Source organism: Amborella trichopoda, chromosome 4 (genome assembly GCF_054954075.1).
Source record: "Amborella trichopoda isolate Santa Cruz 75 chromosome 4, AtrichopodaSantaCruz75HAP2 v2.0, whole genome shotgun sequence".
NCBI lineage: Eukaryota > Viridiplantae > Streptophyta > Magnoliopsida > Amborellales > Amborellaceae > Amborella > Amborella trichopoda.
Window position 1 is genome coordinate 34,834,333 of NC_142339.1, and position 25,616 is coordinate 34,859,948.

The 25,616-nt window shown below is 36.4% G+C and overlaps 1 protein-coding gene and 1 long non-coding RNA gene across 3 annotated transcripts in view; one reads left to right on the forward strand and one right to left on the reverse strand.

Annotated features, from left to right (window-relative positions):
- The window catches only part of LOH2 (LAG1 homolog 2), a 67,107-nt gene extending 46,998 nt beyond the window's left edge, over positions 1 to 20,109 (reverse strand). For both annotated transcript variants that reach the window (XR_016053517.1, XM_011623014.3), the window contains exons 1-2: positions 19,684 to 20,109; positions 3,612 to 3,820 (exon numbers count right to left, since the gene is read on the reverse strand). Coding sequence is in view for 1 of the 2 variants with exons in the window: in XM_011623014.3 (XP_011621316.1) it covers positions 3,612 to 3,820; positions 19,684 to 19,800 (326 nt within the window). In the remaining variant the exon portion in view is untranslated. The remainder of the gene's footprint in view (positions 1 to 3,611; positions 3,821 to 19,683) is intronic.
- Positions 6,391 to 12,720, forward strand: LOC148782418 (uncharacterized). Its single transcript, XR_016053518.1, has 2 exons — positions 6,391 to 6,520; positions 6,669 to 12,720. It is a non-coding gene; the product is annotated as an uncharacterized LOC148782418 (long non-coding RNA).
- Positions 20,110 to 25,616: the final 5,507 nt, after the last annotated feature.

The window sequence follows — 25,616 nt, forward strand, 5'->3', positions numbered from 1 at the left end:
CCAGGCCTTTAACGGCCACAAAACCCAACAGGCCCTCCCCACCCCGAGAAATTTCCTTCAATATATACAACTCAGCTTGTGATCCCTTTCTAGTGCAACCTGATTTACACTTATCCCCATTATGGCACAAACAGTGTATGATGCTTTAGTTGATCAATAAAATATATAAATTAAAATTGCACCATTTAATTTGAATGAAAATCAATGTAATTTCAAATATATGAAAAATCAATGTATTTTATTTTTATTTTATTTTTTATTTTTAGTTATGCAAAATTACAACCTCATTAGTTGTTTAAGCTTTTATCTAAAGTTTTATCTAATCTTGTATCTTCTATTCCTCCTATTTCTCGATTCCTTTCTGACATAGATACTCATCCCTTAGAGTTATCTAGTTGTTTTAGCATGAATTACTATTTTAGTTCTACAATTTTTTAAGTTTTCATTTTATTTATATACTCCGAATTATACTCTCTAGTTTATATTGTTCAAGATGTTTTATTCTTGTTCTATTTTTTAAGTTTCTATTTATTTCTCTAATTTACACCTTTTAGAAGATAAGAGTTGATGGTATAGTATTAATATAGAATTTGCAGCTTATGAAAAACGCAGTTTCATTAAAAAAATAAAATAAAATAAAATAAAAGGAAGATGTCCCCACCCTGCTGTTTAAAACATAGAGGGTAGGCAAAGGGCCATGAAGTAGGGGAAAGCGAAGAAAAGAAAAGAGCGGAATGAAGTTGTCTTTAATCAGGCATCCCTGAACAAGAATTAGAAGCACGTCACCCAGAAAAATACAATGGGATGTATTAAGAAAGGAAGGGAAAGAGAGATTGGAGCGAGAGGAGGCCGTGTAGTGGGGGTGCAGATGCAGAGTCATCAACATCCAGATTGAGGAAATCATCATGAGCGTTGGGAAGCATTGAGCAGGCCTATGTGGATTTCAAAGCGAGAGCACACTGCAACCTGTTTTGTCAGGCTGTCCGCCAAATCATTTACCTCTCTGCAAACATGCTTGAATGAGAAAAGCCATGAAGAAGTGAAAGTTTGTCTTTGGTCAATAAACAGGTTGGAGTCTCCATGGCACCAAGTCTGGCTTGTCGCCCAAGGGACCACATTTAGAAAATCCCTACGATGATAATAACAGTGGCCTAGCTTCTATTGAACAACTTTTAAGCCTTTTAGCAAGGCTCAGGCATTGGCAGAGTTAGGGTTATGCTAACCCAGTGGGGCCTGAGAAAGAAAGTAGTACCTGCACTTGGCTGTCTCAACACGCGCCACCAACCCCAGCAAGCCCAGGCTTGCAGAGAAAGCAACCCTCAAAATTCAACTCCTAATAAGCACCAGTGGGTGTGTGTGTGGATCTGGGAGGACCAGCAGGCAGCTCAAGTGACATGCATGGGTTTTGAAAACAAAATACGCCTCCTGTTTTCAAAATGTCCCCATGGAGAAGCACCCAAGATCTTCATGGTTTATAGCCCAAAAGATAATTCCCAAATTGGATTTTTTCGCAAAAACCACTTGGAGTAATTTTTCAAAAAAATCCAATCTCTCTCTCTCTCTCTTGCCAAAACCACATCACTACACCACCACCACTACATCACCCGCTCCACCACCACAGCCACCACTGCTCCACCCACCCAGCACAACTCCATCACCTGGTCTAACAAAACTCAATCACCACCTCCACCATCACTACACCACCACCACCTCTGCCACCAGCACCACAACCATAAATCCACCTCTATCAACACCACTGCATCAGCACAAGCACTCTGCCACGACCACCTCCACCACCACCACTACCACACCACCATCATCCTTCCGCTACAGCAATCACTACCCCCACCTTCACACCATCACATCAACTACCACCACAACACTACCACCAACAAATTGCTAACCAAATCAAAGTAATTAAATACCCCTAGACAACAATGATAATTGATCATGTTGCCAGTTGGTCAATCACAATTCCCAAACAAAACACAATTTAACGAAATTTGAAATAAAGAAATGCCTAATTTGCAGCTCAAGATTGATTACAAATTTTTATTAATGTTTTTAAAATTTTTATAATTACTTTTCTTCTGATAATATGGGCAGTCAAAATTGGATTGCAACAGACTGGTCACCCGTTTTTTAAATCTTTGTGCAGCATACAAAGTGGTAACCTCCATTAATCACACCATACAACATAGTAACTGATCATCCGCACATTTCATGAATGACCCTAATGACCTTTAAGGCCTCGCTTACATGTAGAGATAACAGATAATATTAAACTACAACATCCACTACAAAAGGCAAACCATTTAGCTTTCACCCTAGTCTTCACTTAGACTCTTGAAGGCCAGAAGTTTCTAAATCAATCTTTCATTGTTCTTCCTTCTAACCCTGGCTAATGGTTGACTCATACTTTAAAATATCACATCCATGAGAATTATCTCTATAAAGTGTTCCTTGTCCCAAATATCCATCTTCACTATATATGATTTGTGGAAACCAACAATGGATTCATGAGTTCTCATTCTTCAATGTACCTTACTTCATGCAGGCTAAGAATGATATTTCCAATTTTCTTTTGGATGGGAAGACATCCAGCTAAAGATGCACCCCATATAAATCATTAACTAATAACTATTAGACCCTCTTTCACAGAATGGCTAAAATCAAAGGATGTCATCAACAATCAGAAAAAAGCAGGTACTCTCCCAAAGCTCTATCCCCACCCCTAAGCTTTATAAATTCTCCTAGATCTTCTTTTCAACTACAAGCTGTATTCTTCATAAAACTCATCAAGCATCAACATTCTAAGCAACCTTACATAAAACTCCATACTCCTACAACCATACGTCAATTTTCCATGAACTAAACTCTGACACATAACTCAATTTCCATTTGAAAAATCCATAATGATAGTGTAACCTCATTTAAAATCTTGGGGATATATATATATATAATTCATGTTTGTATGTTATCTATATAGCATATCCATAATTGTGTTTATTGTATACATCCCTGCGCAGATATACACACATGAAAACATATAAAATAAATAAACAAACATATCCACATATACAAACACATCATTTGTTTCTCCAGGAATGCATGCACAACCACACAATAAGTCCCTTTTGGCAATAAATTCTGCTTGGTAATGTTTAGAAGTCCAGGAAGCTCCAGCATCCAAGAAAGAACTAACGCTTCCAAATCCTAAAAAAATCAACTGCAGATAAGTCAAAAGCCATGCAAACTAAAACTACTCGAGTGCACATCTCAACCTTTTTTGGATGACAATTTTAAAAAGTGTATATTTTGGGCATTGAGATGAAGAGGAAATTGCACTTAGGCAATGGAGAAAAGCATGTCGAATTGAAGTTATTCTAGTCTCAGAATGCTGTCCATCATGATGATATATGCATCTAGAATTCAGCTTTAGTCTCGGAATGTTGCCTATCATGATCACTCGTTTTTATTGAAAAACAAGTGAATATTCTCAAAAAAAAATGTTGTCATGATATCATGATGATATATGCATCAAGAATTCAATTTTAGTCTTGTAATGCTGTCCATCATTTAATAAAACATATAAAAGGAGGATTACTTACTTGAGTTCTTGATTAGGCCATCCCTCGAAAAATTGTTTCCTATCTGTGAACCATGGCTCTTGATAAATCATTGAGAGGATGCAAATTTCAACTGTAGCATAATATGTTAACTTCCACATAGACTCGGAAAATTTTACAACCTTTGCCTGATTAGCTGCATCAAGCTTTAAGGGAGCAATACCATTGCTCAAAAAATGGATTGCCAGTTTCTGAAAAGAAATTATTCTTTAGTTGATAAAATTCAATATCCATATATACAACAAGTCAAAAACTAATGTATAGCAACACGTCAGAAAATATTAAGGGTATAATGGTGTTCATTGACTTCACAAATCAAATATATTTCCTAAACCTAACACTCAAGAAATGAAGCTTGCTTACAGAAAAAATATCAAATATATCATAAGAAATATGAACACTTGAATGGCTGCAAAGGAATAGAATAATGAGATCCAACATGCATGAGAAGTACAAAAAAATGTCAATGTTTAAAAAAACGGACCTCCCGATGCCTAGGCGCCCAAAAACAAATTTCCACATGCCTTGACCTGGACGCCCCAACACAGGCGGCTGTACCTGGGCAGGCGCCTAGCACGGTTTACGAGTTTTTTAAAAAAAACTTCCCCCAAAAGGGCAAAGGGGGTCATTTTGACCCAAGTTTGTATAAAAGAAGTTTAGGGGTTTATTTTTCAACCCCAAACTGAAAAAAAACAAAAAACCCTCAATCTTAAACTTATTTATGAGAATCTAAAGCAATTGCTGAGAATCGAAAGTACTTCTTGTGGATTGAAAACGCTTGTTTTTCTGATTGAAATTATTTTTAGGGTGCTATTGGTGGTATTAGAAGACTTTTAAGTTGATTCGTAGCTCGATTGAGAAAACCAACATCGAAGATCAGAGGTAGAAAAGGTCAGTCTGTAATCTTTATTTGAGATTTATTTTTTCAATTTGAGATGTCTTCTACGGGGTCTACTACGGGTGGAGAACCGGGATAGACATATTGTGTTAACCTGGATAAGAATGACAGAAATAAAATTATGTGCAATTTCTATTGACATGTTTTTAATGCCGGCATAAATAGATTTAAGAAACATCTTGCCAATATTACAAGTGATGTCACCCCATGTAAGAAAGTCTCAGATCTTGTAAAAAAAGAAATTTTGGAGTACATTGAAACTGAAAAGAGTAAAACAGTTGCAAAAAAAAAGAATATAACAGAATTAAAGTCAAGGGTTCATATTTTTTATGATAATATTGAAACTGAAGAAGAGGATAATGAAGAGGGGGAAGAAGAGGTAGCTATGGTTGGTACACAGAGCTCTAAGACCAAGAGGGTTTTTGGGTCTAAGAAGGCTCGTACGAGGGGGCTTATAGATAGTTTTTTTACACCTACCCCTGAGACAGTAATTGAGAAAGGTAAAGGAAAGGGGAAAAAACAGGTGACAATTGAAAATAGGTTCAAAAAGGAAGATAGAGCCAAGGTGAATAGCTTCTATACAATGTTGGAAGTAATTCGGCAATTTGGGCCAAGTTTGAAAGCTCCAACTCCTTATGAGATTGGAGAGCCACTATTGAAGAAAGAAGTCGAGTACACTAATGAATATCTCAAGACTCATACGGAGGGATGGGCTAAATTTGGGGTTTCTTTGATGACAGATATGCGGAGTGATAGGAGGAGGAGGAGTAACATGAATTTATTAGTAAATTGTCCCACCGGTAAAGTTTTTTTATGCTCAATCGATGCTTCCAATGATGTTCATAATGGGCATTATATATTTTCTTTCATTGATAAGGGTATTGAGGAGGCTGGGGAAGAACATGTAATTCAAGCGGTCACAGATAATGCTGCTCCCAATCTAGCTGCAGGTCATTTGCTTTGGCAAAAGAGGCCTCGCATATTTTAGACTCCTTGCGATGCACATTGTGTAGATCTTATGCTTGAGGAAATTGGTGAATTGCCTCCTATTAAAGGAATTATTTTTAAGGCTAAGGAGGTTCCAATCTTCATATACAGTCACATACTTACCTTTAGCATGATGCACAAGTTCATAAAAGAGAGAGACCAAGTGAGGCCTGGGGTCACTAGATTTGCCACTGCCTACATTAGTTTACAAAGCATGTATAAGAGGAGGATCGCATTAAGGTCTATGTTTGCTTCAGAGGAGTGGAGTAGGTGTAAGTGATCTAGAGATGCCAAGGGAAGACACGAGATATTATTCTTTCGAAATATTTTTGGCGTAGGGGGAAGTATGATATATTAGTATTTCTTCCCTTGGTGAAGGTCTTGCGCTTGGTTGATGCTGATAAGCCCTCCATGGGCTTTATATATGATGCAATGGAAAGGGTTAAGAATGAGATTGCAGAGAATTTGGGCAATGATGCAGCGACGTATACCTCAATTTGGGAGATTATAGATGATAAATGGGATAGGCAGCTCCATAGACCATTGCATGCAGCGGGGTACTACTTGAACTCCAAATTTTTTTATGCAGATGCAGATATTGAGTCAAAAGGGGTAATTATGGATGGTTTTAATGAGTGCCTTGAGAAATTAGTTCCTGATCCAAATATCCAAGATAAGATATCAACTGAAGAGCTAATTTCGTACAAGTGTTCTTTGATGTCATTTGGGAAAGATAGGGTATTAAGGCAAAGAAACAAAGACGAACCAGGTAATATTCTTTTGACTTATGTACTTTTGTTTTATAAAATATAAATTTATAATTTTCTTTCAAGTTCTGATAATGTTAAATTCCTAAATTAATTATAAAGGTTGCCCACATATTGCAGCCCAATGGTGGAGACAACATGGGAGTAGCACTCCAAACCTCCAGACGATGGCTATGCGGATCTTGAGTTTGACAACTACCTCTTCTGGTTGTGAGAGCAATTGGAGTTCGTTTGAGATGGTATTTTACTATTTTACTATTTTAAAGGAAAAAAATTTTATATGTTTTTTTTGTTTATAAGTTCATATTCAGTTTGTAATATAGATTCATAAAAGGTAAGAAGATCATAGACCTATAGTAGTTACTTATGCATTATTTTTCCTTATAGGTGCCTACAAAGAGAAGAAATAGGCTTGAGCAAAGGAAGCTCAATGACTTGGTTTTTGTTAGAGAGAATCAAAAGTTCGAGGAGAAGAAAAACCAGCTAAAGAAGGACCCTATCTTTTCGAAACACATGGAGATGCTTCACATTGGCTAGTTAGTGACCTGGTACTGAGGAGGTCTTCCCTTGGGAGGGTTTGACATGGGAAATGGTCGAGGAGGTTTCGGGGCAAGCTTCTGATCCTAGGAGGACCACTGGAGCAACTTCTTCGACTGGTACTTCACGGAGGGAGATAGAGGAAGAGGAGGCAGATTCAGAAGAATCTTTGAAAGAAGAGGAATATGTTGAAGAGGGTAATGATTCCGATGATGACGGTCTCAATTCTGATGCAGATGAAAGCAATGAAGATGATGATTCTGATACTTAATGATGTCTTGATTGTCTACTCTCCTCTTTTGAAGTAACTTTAATACTTTATTGCACCATCTTGGTTTGAGCTTTAGACATTTGGAGTTTGAACGATTTTTATTTAGTTATGTGATTTGTAATTTTTTTGCCTTTTTGGACTATTTCGTTGTGTGGTTCACTGGTTTTTTTATAGTTTTGGAAGTCAGTTTGTTGATGACTTGGAGAGTTGGCGACTTGGATGTTATTATGGTTTATTTTATGCCTTGTGGATATGGAATATGGAGAATATGAGAGTTGGAGACCTTACAGTAGCCTATTAGACTCCTAAATGTTTTGTATGGTTCAAAATTTTGAATAAGTTTATTCTCAACCTGAGAGGCTGAGACATGTGATATGTTTGTATATAAAAAGGTATGTTGCGAACTTGCGATAGTTTCAATTTCAAACGGAATAAATTATAAATTTTGACACAAATATATGCATATATGTGCATTTGGATAGCAAAAGTTCCTAAAGTAATGACGGGTAGATAGTTTAGCATTGAGGCCAAATAGTTTAGCATCGAGGCCAAATATGGATTAGCATCAATACAGTAGTCAATAGGATTATAGAAGTGAAAATAAGGTCTCATATCATGCAAAGCAAAAATTTAAGCACAATTCCCTAAACTCCCAATCCAAACCACAACACAAAGCATATAGAGATCAATTGTTATTTACAAGCAGCTGAACAAATACACGTGATATGTAACCAATCATGAAAGACTGGCAGATGTATTCAACAGATTTAGATCTGAAGAACATTCTAATGCTTTAAAAGGTACTCAAGGGGTTCACAAAAGAAGGGTGTCATTTACAATGTTGCAATTTTGTACTGCTTGTCGTTGTACATTCTATACTCCATAACTCATGAGATGTCATAGGTTCTTAATGAAATGATTAAAATCATGTGCTTAAATGTCACTGGATCAACTGAAGGGATAATCGTCCAGCAGCAATAAAATTAATTTAACTACTATTTATCTATTCTCTACTGATTTACATAGAAAACTGGTAGCCAGCAGTAACCCAAGTCCCTCGACATGTCTTATGTCCAATGAATTGCATACACAAGTCGATTTGATAATGGAATATCTCGAGTAGACAAGAACAGACACACGTTATGAGTGTAGATGACAATCCAATTATGCAAACTTAAATGAATATTTCCAGCTTTTAATTATCATCTATGTTGACGGAAAATATCCCAGAGGTCAAGTTGCACAACTTGCGAACATGATGGATCCATAGCAAATGGTAAAAGGATGGCAAAAGCGAAAGACCAAAGTAGAAATAAGGAAAGAGGATAAAGAGGAAAGTTGCGCCACATCACATGAATGGGCAGGACATTTCCTATTTTAGAGAGAGAAAAACCCCAAAAAATTAGTTTTTGGTGATTTCCATAGGATCGAAGGGTTTCTCAAAGTTACGAGAAATTGATCTAAACATCACCCATTGATATTAGATTCAGTTTTGGATATTTTATAAATCTATTAGAAGGTTTTTTAGAAGATTTTTTAGTCCCTAGAAACATCTTAGAGGTGGAAGTTTGGAGATCGAGCAATCAAAGTTAGTGCTATGTGGATCTGTGTACTATACATTTGACGTGCCCTAAATCCCTAAATCTTATTTGTTATACAGTTATACTTATACTGTTAGACTATAGAGACATTTTTCTTTCTATTAGGTCGCCCAAGTTCTAAGTGCCCGCCTGGGCAACTTAGACCCCCCCCGGCCGCCTAGGCGCCACCTAGCGCTTTTGAAACACTGTTGTTTACTCCTTTACATGGTCATATGTCGGCCTTGAATTGACCCCTCGTTGTACGATGAAATGAGAATGTCTTCTAATTGCCAACTCCAAGATGTCCATTAGCCTCCATGAACCCTCTAAAAAACTAGTAACATTGAGGGAATTACCCTCTATCATAAGGTGGGCATAGATAACAAGAAACCACTTCGAGGATAAAAAGGAGTGTATCTGCTTTTGGCTTTTTATTTCTTTATTTCTTTTTTGCTTGGTGCTTGTATCTCACTAATAAAAAAAGTGATATGTAAGTATCATTCCATTCAGAAAATTGAGTCTATGAACATCAAATGCTACACATGAACTGTCGATCAATTAAATAAAGGTATTTTATTCCTTTATTCCCTAGATTAGAGACCCCTTTCTCTTGCCAATGCATCTACTTCCTCAACGGATTCACGCCTAAGGTGGTTGAGGTCACTGGCACTTTCTTGGTATGCTCCCCCAAATTTCTTCAAACACATTGTGGAGGTGCCATGGGCAGCATATGGTAACTTGGAGCGTCATTCTATTACCAATTGTCGCCCATTTCTGTTCTATGTTTCTGAGCCCATACATGTAGGTGCACTAAATAAATCATCAACTCTTTGTCATTGCTTTCCCTCAAACTACCACCCACCAAAAGAGGTCCAATATTACCCTTTGGAATTTACCATCACAAGTCAACCTGACAAGTGTGAGGTTCTGTCACCAAGAAGAACGAGAGAGGGATAAGAAGAGAAAGAAAGAGTTGGGGTTGCATCTTCATTATGTTATTACATGTAACGTGGCTGGATTTTAGGTTATCTAAAATTACACAAATGCCCTTAGCATGAAGGACTACTACATTGCAAATAAAATAGCAAAGGGTTCCCGCAACATTCTGAACGAGCGCAGGTAAAGAAGCTAGTCCAAGAGACTAGGATTCGTCTAGCCACCTGGAATGTAGGAACGCTTACAAGTAAGAATATGGAGTTAGTGGATACAATGAGACGAAGGAGAGTAAACATAGCCTGTCTACAAGAAACTAAATGGCAAAGAGAAAAAGCTGAAAAAAGAGATGGGTATAAACTTTGGTATACAAGAAAGGATAATAATAGAAATGACGTAGGCATAATAGTAAACAAAGATTTAAAAGATAAAGTTGTTAATATCAAAAGAATAGGTGATAGGCTCTTATTAACTAAATTTGTATCACGGGAAGAAATAATTAACGTAATTAGTGCTTATGCACCGCAAGTAGGATTAGATGATAGAATTAATAGACAATTTTGAAAGGACATAGATGGAACAGTCCAAGACATACCAAATGGAGAGAGGACCGTTTTAAGAGAGAACTTAAATAGTCATGTAGGGAAGGATAGTAGAGGACATGAAGAGGTATATGAGAGATATTCATTTGGGGAAAGAAATGAGATGGGTGAGATTATTTTGGATTTTGCTATGGCGTACAACCTAGCAATAGCAAACACTTACTCTAAAAAAGTGAGATGAACATTTGATAACTTATAAAAGTGGATCACATAAAAGCCAGATAGACCTTTTTCTAGTTAAGAAGGTAGATCAACCATCATGTAAAGACTATAAGGTTATCCCAGGAGAGAGTTTGACTACCCAATATAGGCTTATGGTTATGGACATCTGCATAAAGAAATAGAAAAGAACGGGTGTTTCGTAAAGGGTGTCCAAGAACTATGCGGTGGAATTTAAAAAATGAGAACATAGACTTATTTGGGGATAAATTAGTTGAAGAAGGAAAAAAGAACTCTGAACATGATGTCAATGTAACATGGAATGAGATGGCTGATTGTATCAAGGCGGCAAAAAATGTTTTAGGAGAATCTAGAGGGAAAAGAATGTCTGATAAGGAAACTTGGTGGTGGGGTGATGAGGTTCAGAAGACCATTAATGAAAAACGATTATGTTATAAACTTGGCAGTGTGATAGAAACGATCAAAACTTGGAAAAATATAAAAATGCTAAGAAAAACGCTAAATAAATAGTAAGTAAAGCTAAACTTAAGGCATATGATATTCTATATAATAAAATGGGAACAAGAAAAAGTGAAAAAGCTATCTTCAAATTAGCAAAAAAATGACAGAAAAAATGTAGGGATCTAAACCATATTAAGTGCATTCAGAGCGAGGATCAAAAGGTTTTGGTGAAGGATGACGAGGTCAACAAAAGATGGAGAATTTATTTTCAAAAATTATTAAATGACAAACACAATGGGAACATAGCGGTAGAAGGAACTGTTGGTACAAATGAGGGCAGAGGTCATAAATACATTCATAGGATTAGGATGTCAGAAGTGAAAGAAGCTTTGAAAGGATGAAGAAAGGAAAGGCTTAAGGACCAGACGATATCCCTATAGAGGTTTGGAAGTGCATGGGGGAGATTGGCATTGACTGGCTAACGAAGCTGTTTAACAAGGTGTTGAGAACAAAGAAAATACCAGACAAATAGAGGAAAAGTATTCTGGTACCTAATTACAGGAACAAATGAGACATACAGAATTGTATGAACTATTGAGAAATCAAGCTTGTGAGCCATACTATGAAGCTCTGGGAGAGAGTCATTGAGAAGTTTAAGGCGAAGGTCAATTTGGTTTTATGCCAGGAAGGTCAACAACTGAGGCTATTTTCCTACTTAGGCAACTGATTGAGAAGTTTAGGGCCAAGCGAAAAGACCTCCAAATGGTCTTTATTGATCTAGAGAAAGCTTTATGATAGAGTACCTCGTGATTTGATTTGGCGGGTATTGAAAAAGAAAGGAGTTTCAGACACTACATCGACTTGGTGGGAGATATGTAAGATGGAGCACTACCTAGTATACGAACAACTAGTGGCGAGACAAGTGAGTTTTCAGTGACAATAGGTCTACAACAAGGGTCAGCATTAAGCTCATATCTCTTTGTCTTAATTATGGATGACTTAACTAGGCACCTACAGGATGAGGTACCGTGGTGCATATTGTTCGTAGATGACATAGTTTGAATCGATGAGACCCGAAACGGCGCCAACTCAAAGTTAGAACTTTTGAGGGATGCCCAAGAATCCAAAGGTTTTAAAATTAGTCGAACTAAGACAGAGTATATAAAATGCAAGTTTAGTAATAATATGAGTAGATATGAGGAAGTATTTAAGATTGACGGCCAGGAAGTACAAAAAGACCACACTTTCGATATTTTGGGTCGATAATCCAGAAAATGGAGAGATTGAGAAAGATGTCGCACACAGAATTAAAGCTAGGTAGGCAAAGTGGAGATATGCAACTCGAAGTTTGTGATCGCCGCATATCAATGAAGCTGAAGGGCAAGCTCTATAGGACATTTGTGAGACCAGCTTTGCTCTATTAGACTGAATGTTGGGCGGACAAAAAAAAAAAAATCTATAGAATGAGTGTAGCGGAGATGAGGATGTTGAGATGGATGAGTGGAAGACAAGAGGGGATAGAATTTGAAATGAATCCATTAGGGAGAATTTAGGTGTGGCACCAATAGGCGATAAGATGAGATAGAGTAGACTTAGATGGGCTAGCCATGTGTGGCGCAGACCAAGTACAACACCTGTTAGGAGGTGCAAGTTTGTTCAAGTGGAAGGACTGAAAATGGCAAAAGGTAGACCCAAAAGCAAGTGGTTGGAAGCAGTATGAAAAGATTAAGGGGACTTATAGCCTCACTGAGCGTATGGCCTTTAATAGAGCAGAGTGACGGACGAGGATTCGTGTAGCAGACCCCAATTAATTGGAAAAAGGCTATAATGATGATGATACATGATACAAAGTCACGATACATAGTCTTAACTCCCCGTTCAAATTGTCATCATGCTTAAACATGCACAATTTGTCTTTTAGAAAGTGATGCCATTCACTAGTAAGCCCTTTGATGAAAATGCCCACAATCTGATATTCAACGCTAATATAATTTGTAAAAGTCGTCTTTACTTCTATCTTCTCATGTACAAAATGGCAATATAATCTCTATGTTCTTAGCGGGGTCATGAAGAACAGGATTAGCTGCAAAAGCAAGTGCACTTCAATTATCATAATAAATGGACAGTTGTACGCTATAAGTAATACAATCACATTTCGTATCCAAGAAATCTTTGCAAACACTGCTTGAAAATGCTTTATATTCAGCCTCCATAGTTGATCGTGCCACAGACTTTGGTTTCTAGCAACTCCAAGATATCTCCTCCTAAAGAAATACAATATCCCAAGATTGACCTGCATAAATCAAGATCTCCTACCCAATGATCATTGGAGTAACCAGTGATGGAAACAACATATACATCATCTATGTGATTTTAAGGATATGCAATGCCTTAACCTAATTGCCCCTTGCACATATGGCTTGAGTTCTGTCCACTTAATGTGGACATTTGTGAGTGCATGAATAAGTATGGCATTATCGGGCTATTGTTTTGGTAATAAGTTATAAAAGGTTTGGCAAAACTTCATTGCCAAGTAGAACAAATAACCAAAACTAACTATCCATGTGTCTTCTTGATGCTTGATTATATAGGGATTACAAATCTTGATTGCTAGATGGGTGAAAACTTGAATCCAAATTGCTATGAATCTGGATTCCAAATTGGTGTGAATCTCAATTCGAAATGCCCAAGAATCTTGATTCCCAAGATGTCAAAATCTCTATTTCATAAATGAAGGAATCTTGATTACATATTGGTCGATTCCAAACAGGTCGGAAACTCAATTCCATAGAGCTAGCAACTGTGACTCTATCTATGTAGGGATCTCAATTCCATTTGCGTCAAATCTCGATCCTTATAAAATAGGAATCTCATTTCCCACGATTCCTCTTGTACAAATGTTGATTTCGAAAACAGCAATCTTTAAGCCGATCACGATTCCGTGATTCCAATTCCTAAAACAATTAGGATTCAAAATCATTTCCAACTACTTTGGTCTTTACATACGACTTCAAAAAAATCTATTGCATTTACATAACAAAGCGGTACATTGTTTAAAATAGGGGGAAGACTAGATGGAAAGACAATGAAAAAAGATAGCCATTGATCAAACATGATCGAGATAAAATGGAGGCAATTTGCTTATCTGAGTTAGCAACTCTCTTGTCAAGCTCAGCAAGAGTGCAGAGAGAATAACCGGTCTCATAAGCAGTTGCAGTTTGGCAGTCCAGTCTATTCATGACCGGTTTGAAACGACGATGCAAACGCTTTTGAGTTGCAAGTGTTGGCACCTCCTAGTAACAAGAGATGGAATCCACTCAGTACGCCCGGTCTCTCTTTGGTAGCTTTTCCTTTGCAATTTCCTTCCATTAATCTTAAAAATAATTCATAAAGTATCCCCAAAACCCATTACTCGATCTGGCTCATGTTGAGATTGTGGCCCTGATTTGCTTCAACATTATGGTCTCCCTTTTTTTTTGTCTTCTTTATAAGAAAGGATAACAATATGTATTTTTATATAGTGTGTTTATATACAAAAAATGCATTTCTTTTGTCGTTAAAACTTATATTATTCCTTTCCAACAACATTAACTATGAAAATGCCAACAAGGTAAGCAAACATCAAATAACACTCAACTTTGGCACTGGAGAGATGAATCGTTGCATCAAAACTATATCCCTCAAGAGGTGGTCAAATGGCGGGCACCGCACGATGATGTTAAGAGTTCCATTCTCACGAGGTCCCAAGTTAACATTCAGAAAACAGAGGAAACCATATATCCCTCAGTCCTCCGAACAAAAACCTATGTTTCCAATGGAGTGGCCATCTTAAGCTTCGAATGCCAATAGGAAAAAATAGGTCCTAGGCATGATTAATCCGTCACAGGGAAGGCCATAAGTGCTCATGTCTTTGAACTCCTGAAAGGGCAACCTAACGAACAAGGAGTCAAGGCCATGTTGTCGATCCCAGACTAATCTACAACATAGTATCACTCAATGAATGTTGGGAAGGGAAAAAAAAAAGGTGACTCCAAAGAAGGGGGACTTCAAGACAAATGATCCACAATTTTCTCCAACTCCCAATATGATAAACGGATGTACGTTACTTAGTGTTGAAGGCGGTCACCAGTGTACACTTTATCTGGAGACCAGCTACTAAAAAGTTTGTAATATAGGTGAAGCAAAGGAAATCCACGATCAAGTGCTTTGACATCAGAAGGTTCCAAAGAATAAAGACAGTCTACAGACTGCCCAAAAGATGCCTATCCAACTTTTCTCTTTCTCTATTTTCTGAATGTTTAGGTAGTTTACTATGTGTGATTCAATCCTTGGAGGTTGAGCAGTAAGTTAGTGTTTCACTAAAATGTGTACTACGAAAATTTTGAAGACAAATATGACTCCAAATACCTAGAGAATGAACACAAAAAAACCAGCAAACAAACTCACTCAAGACCGCATACTAATCAAGAGCTTTTCACTAACACATGTGTTTGAGAAGAATTCCCAGCGCTCGTAAGCAACTTGTTCCTTTCACATACGACTTTACTTACAAGGAATGGAACATCTTTGATCCGCAGGTTACAAAGACATTAAAGAACGCAAAAGAAAGGAAATTTACAGTATATCAAACTCCAGGAATTGATATGGACCCTGTATACCTTGTGTTTGTTGCTAGGGAGTCAAAAGATTGTGACTCTCTCTCTGAAATCCTTAAGCTTTGCTCCTCAATCTCTTGGTTAGCTCCTGTCTCAGTCTCTCTTCACAGTCTCACTATTCAAAGCCTCTCTCTTATTTCCAGCAAGATTTCCAGAGAATATGTACTCTGAAAGTCATGCAGCTCTCTCTGGAAAAATGACCCAGAAAGACATCTCTTTTACTCATGAGTGCCATGTTTCTCTAGAGCTTTGAAAACTTCTTATTCAAGTCTTCAATCCTTTTATCAAGTATCCAATCTTCAAACTCATGTTCTAGAGCATATTTCAGTTGAGAAAACATCGCAAAATTCATCTACCATGATATCCCTGAAGTGTCTTGATTCTATGAAGGAAAACTCCATATTTGGAAAGTCTGCTGCAAAGATGGACTTATTCCTTGGGATCCCCTACAAAACCGATGAAACAATAGTATTTTGTCTTTCTGATCTTTCCAAAACATGACTTGCTACTTTCTTACCAAGATGCCTTTCTTCTATATTTTATTTCTTTCCAAAACATGTTATGAACCTCAAGATATGAAGAGATTACAGTCACCTTCCAGAACACATTTTCCGTTAGACGACTTTCCATTTTCCTTCAATTTCTGTCTTCAATCTTTATTTTCCCTGCCAAAATGCTTTCCAAATCATTAATCCCATTCCAGACAACCATCGAGACACCCTCTTCCACTTTTCTGGTAGACACTGCTTCCATGTCGCTCTACCACAAATGACGCACTTTTAAGAGGAGCATGGAAGGCCGTCCTCCCGTTTTTTGGCTTCCATGCCCTTCTTGGTAGAACTTGGTTCTCCCATTCACAAACTTGGGTCTCCCGCTCCCAAAAAGTTCCACAAAATCAAACACGCCCCAAAAGATTTTTAGAACCTTCTGGAAGTTTCCTCTTCGATCCCCTTGCATTGTCTTCTCTGCCAAAAAGGTAGACTGGACTTGCCACAGAACCATAAAGCACTCCCGAAAATTCTCACGTTCCGATATTTCCAATCTAAAATCATTGCAAAAAATTTCTAAAGTCTCTGTTTTGATTTTATACTTTCCCTTCGATTTTCTCATATTCATTGGGTCTGTCACAAAGGCGCACTACATCTTTTGTTTCTGCGCAAAAGGTGAACTTGAGTTCTGTAGAAGAAGTACAAATAATGTTTATAGGAGACCCTAGTCCCCCAAATTCTCCAAGAACTACAAACATGGTTCTAGTGAGCTTTTCCTTAAGACTCCCTCCCTCATTTGCAACTCTCCTAGCTCCCATCTGCAAGCTTCTAAGTCTACCGCAAAGGTGGACTTGTGAGTTTCATGGCTCCACAGCAGGTTCATATAGGCTATCATGAACGCACTTCTTTTTTAATTTAAATCCACACTATCCCAGACCTTCTACCAACTTTGGATCTTTCCAGCTACCTTTTAACCCAAAATGTCGAGTTTGCCATAAAGGCGCATGAGCTCTGCAGCAAATCATTCACCTTCTTCAAGAATCCTTTCCCTATCCAGGGACCACATAGTCATTTTCAGTTTCATTTTATAGGTGTAGAAAACACCCCCAAACAGTTTGTTACTTTGCTGAATTTTTTCCTGATCAGCAACAGTATTTTACTAATTCCTTTTTCAAGATATACAACTGTAGTCGTAAAAGAAAACAAAGACAAAAGGCATATCACATAAAGGACGGTCCTAAAGTGTATAGGTTGGAGCAACAACTAAGTTGCGTCTCGAGGTTCCCTCATTGTAGATTACTGATATATAACACAAACAACATTTAATAGAATCAGTTCCTTTTTAAGCATGGATTCCAACTTGGTTACCCAAAAGAGATTTTGGACCTTCCAGGATAGACAGCTCCCAAAATTAGAACTCTAGATTCCATGTTCATAGCAAGGTCTGTATATAATCATGGGAAGGGCACTCTTCTTGTATCTAGTATAGATAAGTGGTGGCGCAGGAAGAATCTGTAGCTTGTGATCATATCCCCCCCGTGGAGGTCATTCCTGGAACAAAAAGATTCAACTGTTGGCCATGAGGCCTTATCCTCCAAAATTTAAATTTAAAAAAAAAAAAGGGCGGGGGGCGGGGTGGCGCTTCCATGGAAAGAATAGCATAGCAAAAACAATTTAATAACTTATTTGAGTAAAAATCAGTTTAAAAACACCAAATGACATGCATGTTCTAGAAAATGAATTATGCAAAGCACAAAATGATACCATTTTATTCGAGTTTCCACCTCTCAAGAGTTCTTACAAAATTCTGGACAAATTTCTTACTTGCTAACTCAATAGATTAGCAACACATCATCCAACAGAATCCATCATAGAATTCTTAAGTGTAGATATGCCACACATAACTATGGTATGCTTTCAGAAAAACCCTATAGACCTTGGACCCTACAAATCTTGACATCCAAGAATCTAAGCACAAATCCTGACATCCAAGAATCCAAAGCTTGTGTCAATGATAAACTTCTATTATATTCAACAGCAATCTCACAAACTATGGTTTTGTATAAGATTTTATTTACATTCTTCTACAATGATAATTTTTTTTACTAAAAATAAAAAAATGGAATAAACAAAAGTTGATAAATTTATGAAGAAAAATCACAAGTCATGAGACACAGCAGGTGCAAACTCGAGCAACCAATACTGATGCTACGGTAGCTAAGAAGCCATGCAATCTTCCCAAAGACAAAGAAAGCAAGAATATATTATTTCTGATGATCGCCTCATGAACTTGTTCACATTTATGATAACCTAGCATAACTCTTCACTAGTTGTGAAGAGCTGCAAATAAACCAAATAGTCCATATTATCGATGACTATTTGAGTTTCTAAGATCCCACAAAAGGAATTTCAATCTAGTTGTGAAGAGCTGCAAACCAAATAGTCCATATTATCAATGACTAAGTGAATTTCGAAGATCCCACAAAAGGAATTTCAATCTGTTTGCACTAAAAAATTTAGACATGTATAATACCAGTGAGCACTTCAAAAAGTATCTTCACACCAAAAAAGGCATTTCTGTCTAAATAGATTGCTCACTAATTCAGGTACAGAACATTTTACCAATTAGCACCAATCCCACACAATTGAACATCATGAGCATTAATATTGAGCTCTGCAACTCTGAAACCAGATAGCAGAAACTCAGCCGAGTTTAGTCGACCGAGTCGATTCGGACTTGGCACCTTGCCAAGTCGAGTACCAAGGTACAAAATTGGGTATATAACAATCATAAAAAATTTATATTTTTTGCTAAATCAATGTATAACTATTTTATATATAGATTTTATGTTTCTCACGATGATTTGTGAGTTTTCCATTTGCTTTTTTTTTGTAGCTTCCCCAAGGTACAAAATTGGGTATATAACAATCATAAATTCCATCTTTTATATATTTTTTCCATATTTTTTGGACTTTTAACGCTGTTTAAGTTTAGTTCGCTTCTTACCATTTTTTTCATCTTTTTTACAATTTTTTTTATTTTTTTAAATAAAATTAACCCTTTTCTGGGATGTACACTACTCAGGCAAGCCCACTTGGACTCCCCCAAGATACTCAGCTCAGGCAGGGCCCAAGTCCCAAGCCCAAGCCAAGTAATTGAACCTTGCTGATATCTCATCCTTACATATGATAAAGATGAATTTCCATTATTGTTTGGAATTTCCATAGTACTGTACAACATTTGGCTAAATAGAATTCAACACAAGCATTATTACTAAACACTGCATTAAGAGTGTTCGCTTCAAATTCAACCTCATGAAACAACTTCTAAATGGATATACTTGCTATCCAAAGACACGACACCAACAAATAGGACCTACAAAATGCTGTATCAGGTGCACTACACTCTGCAGACTCTAGATGCAGCACTTGACAATTCACATCAACACAATCTTTAAACTATATTGCGCAGCCTAATTACATTTACTTGTGAGTGATAAATCCCAAAATCACGATCACAATACGCACTAAAATCATAATAAATCAGAACCATTAGAAGCACAAACCAAAATTTTCCAGATCTCGTAACAAAAAATGCACCCATCCTATAATCAGGAGCCACGAGACCTCACAAAAAAGCAAGAAAGCCAACCCATACCAAACTTCAAAAGAATCAATTCAAATGCAATTAAGTTCCTGGAGAAAAAATAAATACCTCATAAACGAAAGCATTCAAGAAGAACCTCAGGATAAAGAACGAAAACGCAAAGCTGATCGCAATGCCCAAATGCCGGACTTCTGGCACGCACGAATTCTCACAGATCCACTTCATTTTTCTCTCTCTCAATCAATCAAAGCAACAAGAATCTTGGACAAAAGAGACAACGGTATGAAAACCTTCCAACTGAGAATATTAACAACCCAAAAGATTCAATTTGCAAAAACATTGTGCCCTGCTTTTATTGCTGCGGTCATTAAGGCAGTTCGTGTTGTTGCAGTAATGCTCTCCCGTTATCACGGAGAGAGGAGGAAGCGTCACTTTGAGATCCTGTCTGCGCTATAACTGCACCCCGTCAAAGCTAGGTCAGAAACATGAAACCCCACCTTTCAGAGGAGGTGGCTCTATTTAATTTTCTTCGCTGCAGGAATAGCAGTTGGTTCCTGTATCGTCAACATGTGAAGAAATGCTACTGGTGAAAGATAAAAGGATAACACGTCGTTTGGTCGGTCAAGGGGGGATATTTTCACACCAATTCCAACTCCTAATATGTAATTGCAATCTTATACTGTAGAAGTATGGTGCACTTTGCAATCTTATACTGTAGAAGTATGGTGCACTTTGCAATCTTATACTGTAGAAGTATGTGCACTTTAAGAATCCAGTAGAAAAGAGTCTTTGAAATTAAGAAACCCTTAAATTGATTATCTTGAGTTCGAGATATATTAATATAAAAAAAAAATTTTAAGTGCTAAAAAATAATGCATCTTGTATCAAATTATTTAGACATCTTATTTTCTATACTTTTTAAATATAAAAAAAGTTTATATAGAGCTGAGGCTCTAAACAATCAAATTAAAGCCACCTCAAAACATTTACTAGAAGAGATTTGTTTTAGGCCTAAATATCCTCAAATGGATCATCTTGAAATCAAGATACATGGACATAAGAAAAAAATGGATTTCACTCTTTGGAAATAGTGCATCTTGTAACGCATTGTTGGATTGTCAATTTTCAAGATTTTCAACTTTTCATAGATCTACTCGATCTACACTACTTTTGAAGCTTTAATTTTTATAATTAAAGATGAAAATAAATTTTAAGGCTATCACAAAGATTTCTAGTATTGAAACCACATTTCTCAAGACTATTTGAAGGTGTATTTTACTTTGATTGTTTATAGCCTCGGCTCTATACAAACCTCGCCCTTTAAATATTTATAGTTATGCTCAGTCGATGTTATTTTTATAATTTGAAATTTTCATAATTAGTCTTGAACAGGAATTTTTAAGCAGTCAGAAGATCTTAGACGCTGGAACTACATCATTTGACAAATTTTACAGGTGTACCTTACTTCTAATTTATGGGATTTAGGCCAAAACAAACGTTTAGGTTTTTGTTATTCAGAAATATATGAGAAAAATAACAATAAATTGTTTGAACCATGTCATGAAATCAATAACGTGGTTAACTCAACTAACACAATTTATCATTTTTTAAAAATCTTTTCACTTGCATATGATACTTGATTGATTTTTTGTTGGGTATATATGGCATTTAAAGGTCTTATGAGAGATCATAAAACATTTTGAATAAATGAAACATAAACTCAATGGGAGTGTGGTCTTCTTGTGAACCATACCAGGCAAATGTTATTTGTTGATACTCGGACTAAGCTCGACGTGCTAGGTCAGCTGAGTTTTGAAAAAACGCAAGATACTTGGGCATAAGGATTTAGCAAGAAGGGTTTAGTGAGTTAGCCCTTGATGAGGTTAGAGTATACCCAGATGAGAGCCAAGGGACTGTGTGGCCATTACGTGTGATGAATAGTCTTTAAAGATAAGGTTAAAAACCTCATCGTTATATCATCACATGGCATGTACATAGATAGCCGTATTGAGATTTATCATTGAGGGTGAAGTATGTACATGTGCGAGAGATTACCCCTATGTACTATTGAGTCATAGTTGTATCATAGTTTGGATTACCATATTTTTTTGTCTCTAGAGAGAACTTGAAATCCATAAACTGAGATTGTATCCCTTAGCTTATTGGCTGACTTTGGTAGTCCAATCATGAGCCTCTGCAGTTCACTATGGGATGGGAACTACTGAGTCAATTTGAAAAAGCTAGATGAATCGTGGTCCACAGTTGAAAGTAGAGTGTCCATGTATATTAATAAATTTCTAGATCTAATAAATCTGATTCCCATCAAATTAATTAATTTTATATTATATGATTTTTTTGAATGTTTATTTGAATATTTGTAAATCTTCTGATATTTTATTTTTGCCATTTGAATTTATAAATTAAGAGAAATTCATTTTTCACTTTTTTAAATAAATTATAAGATTTAAAATTACAAATTTAAAAATAAAATATGTCTAAAATTATGTGGGACCCTCCATAAATATGGGGGTCCAATTTGTCACATGTAGGAATTCGGTGGGGTCTGCGTGTGGCCACCAAAGGGCGACACGTCCCCACCCATAGGGATTAACTTATCACCAAGTTAGGTAATAGTTATCCCATGTTGGTTGGCTTTTCCTTTTTGGATATAGCCAACTTGCATGATAAGATTCAAATATTTGAAATATTTAGTAAATCTTGTGAAACTTGTATGATAGATTCAAATATTTGAAATATTTGATAAATCTTGTGAATCAATATTGCTTGATCCAAGAAATAAAGAAGGGAAGTTATCACAAATATACCTTACAGTTTGGATGTCAAAGAAAAAATATTTATATAGAAAAAAATTGCAAGTTTTTTCCTCCTCAATTGAGAACATTATCGTCTTATTTTATTATGTTGGTAAATTGTTTGGATATTTATTAGAGTACGAGAAGAAAATGTAATTTGGCTCCAACGCAATTTAAGAACATCAAAGAACAACTCGTGCCATATCTTCCACACAAAACGGCAAGCAACAAAAACTTGTAAAAAATTATCTAATAAAAACACAAAAAATTAATACAACTACGTTAGCTTTCCTATTTATTAACCACTACAAACATGAAAATGACAAGAAACAAAAACCTGTAGAATTCTCTCTAACCTCTAATTCTAAACAAAAAATCTTAAGACAACAATGTGACACAATTGATCTAAAACACACCAGCTAAACAAGCTACTTGGTTTGCAATTTTGTGTACATCCAAACTGACACTTAATTTTCGTCTATTTAGAAACAAAAAACTACAACTTTCATAAACCTCATCCATACCAATTTTCTTCAATTTTGAGCATTTTGTGACCAAAATAACCTTCACAGTAGTCGTATTATCGTGAAGGACCATTACAGTACTTTAAGTACCGTAAAAACTAACCAATTTTATACGGCGTTTTATATAACGTGAGGAAACCTTTTAGTATTCCTATACTCGAATTACAATAATACTAGATAGGCAACAGGCTTGTATTATGGTACTTAATGTATCGTAAAGATATTTAAAAGTATTACAGTACTTAAAGTACCGTAACCCTATTGATATTTTATACGGTGGAAAAACAATCGTGATTGTTTCTAAACTTTCCCGCGTTTTTTTCAAGATTTCTTTCATCTTAAAAACCCTATTTTCCCATCTGACTCTCTCTAAACCCTCCTAAAAACCCTATTTTCCCATCCCACTCTCTCTAACCCCACATCTCCCTTCTTTAGCCTCCTCTCCTCTCTCTCTCTGTCTCTCTCTCTCCTTCAGCTTCCTCTCTCTCTTCCTTATCCTCCTCCCTCTCTAATCTCTCATCCATTTTCTATTATCCCTTTGTATTTCTCAATCTCTGAACGAGGTCTCTGAGAGTTATTTCTCAACCCGTGAGCATCAAATATACACACCAACACCATTGTATAGGTATGTCATCAAAATCGTGAAGCTTTTTATTATATTTCCTTGGATGTGAGAACACTATTTTTTAATAAATGTTATGTTGTTTTTCTATAGTACTTGATGTAGTTGGGTCGGCCATTGTAATTTTTTTGTTTAAAATATTGCATAAATACAATTTTGATCTGTATTTATACTATGGCATATGTATTGCAATATATTATCCCTTTGTAATACAACCTCCTCACTATATATAAATATTTTGAAACATTTATACATGCGTTGCTTTATTTCGTTATTGATCCCAAAATTTTCATTTCATATTTGTTTCCATCTTAAATTGAAGATCTCAGTAGTGATTGAGCTTGCACGCACCAATAATGGGTGACAACATAGTGAAAATCGCTTTACACTTTGGTGGTTCTTTCAAGAAGAATTCTAATGATGGACATGTTTTCTATGATGGTGGGGATTTGAAGGTTACATTCTTTAGGGGGATCATATCCTTTGACCAAATAAAGGCTCATTTATCAAAAGTAATAAATTATGCCCCAAGTACCATGTTTATTAGGTATATTGACCCAGGGTTACCAAGTAACATGAATATGGTACGTATTGAAGATGATGACGACATTGCAAATATGATGGAAGGGTTTTCTCCCATTGTTATGCACGTATTAAACATACCTATTGAATAGGACTCTACAGAATCTCGACCACCAACAGTGCCTGATAATGGTCCATCAAAATTGGTCATGTAAGAAGTTTGCAATGAAATTTATTTTGTTTATTTAATAATATTTTTAGTGCGGATGTTATGGGTTAGGATAATTCTCACTTGTTCTCCTAATATTTTTTCGACGGCGATACCCGACCAGAGTAAGTAGTTTAGAGTGAAGATGAGAATCATTTAGAAATCGAGCGCCATATCGACAACATCGATCCGATAAAGCCACATCAGGATTGACCGTTACGAAGTTGTACTTCAATAGGGTCAGGATTTTGACGATGTACAACTATAATCACCTTATTGATTATGCCATATCACAAAACTTCATTGTGAAGTTTATAAAATGCGGCGAGAGACGTGTATGGGCGAGGTATGCTATAGATGGGTGTTCATGGTAAGTGTGTTGTTGAATGGTTAATACAACAAACTTCTTCAGGGTGAAGAACTTTATAAACGTGCATTCTTGTGCCGACGCAACAGGCAGGGTTCATCAGTCCCTTACTCGAAGCCACCGGGTGGCAAGTAAGATCAAAGACCGTTTGAATGATATGCCTAATCTAACACTTGGAGATGTTGTTAATGATGTACAACATGATCACAGTGTCATGTTATCTTACCAACAATCATGGCGAAGGGATAAATGATGGTTTCCATGTGAAGGCATATGAGGATCTCCCCAAGTACCTACATAAGATCCAAATCACTAACCCTGGAACCTTAACGATTATTCAAATAAATAATCATGATAGGTTTAAACGTGTATTTATAGCCAATCGTCTATGTTTGTATGGTTTTATGTGTGGTTGCAGGTCATTGATAGGAATAGATGTGACTTTTTTGAAGGGAAGATACAAAAGGATATTATTAGCCGCAGTTGGCATATGTAGTGGTTGCCAATGAAAATACACCAAGTTTGGACTTAGTTTCTAAAGCTTCTCAATAGCACTTTCAAAAGAGGCCTAATCTGTCAGCTCTGTCTATTGTATCAGATCATCAGAAAGGGTTGCAAGTAGCAATTGAAAAAATATTCCCAATCAATGAGCAAGGGTATTGTATGCATCACTTAACCGATAACTTCAAAAAGGAATTTAGAAATTCGATGCTCACAAAGCTTTATTGGAAAACGATACATGCATTAACTGTATCAATATACGATGAGTACATGTCACACCCCAAGAATTTACAATACTGTTATTCCTGAGATGTGACAGACAAAACATATATACATCTATTGATAGGACAAATTTACAGTGGCGAGGTCTTACAAAGTAAATAAAGAAAGCTAGTACAACAACAGTATCTTCCAAGGTTGATCTTGATTATCACTCAAAATGAATCCGCAGTTATCCTGAAAAAATGTTTACCATAGTTTGATG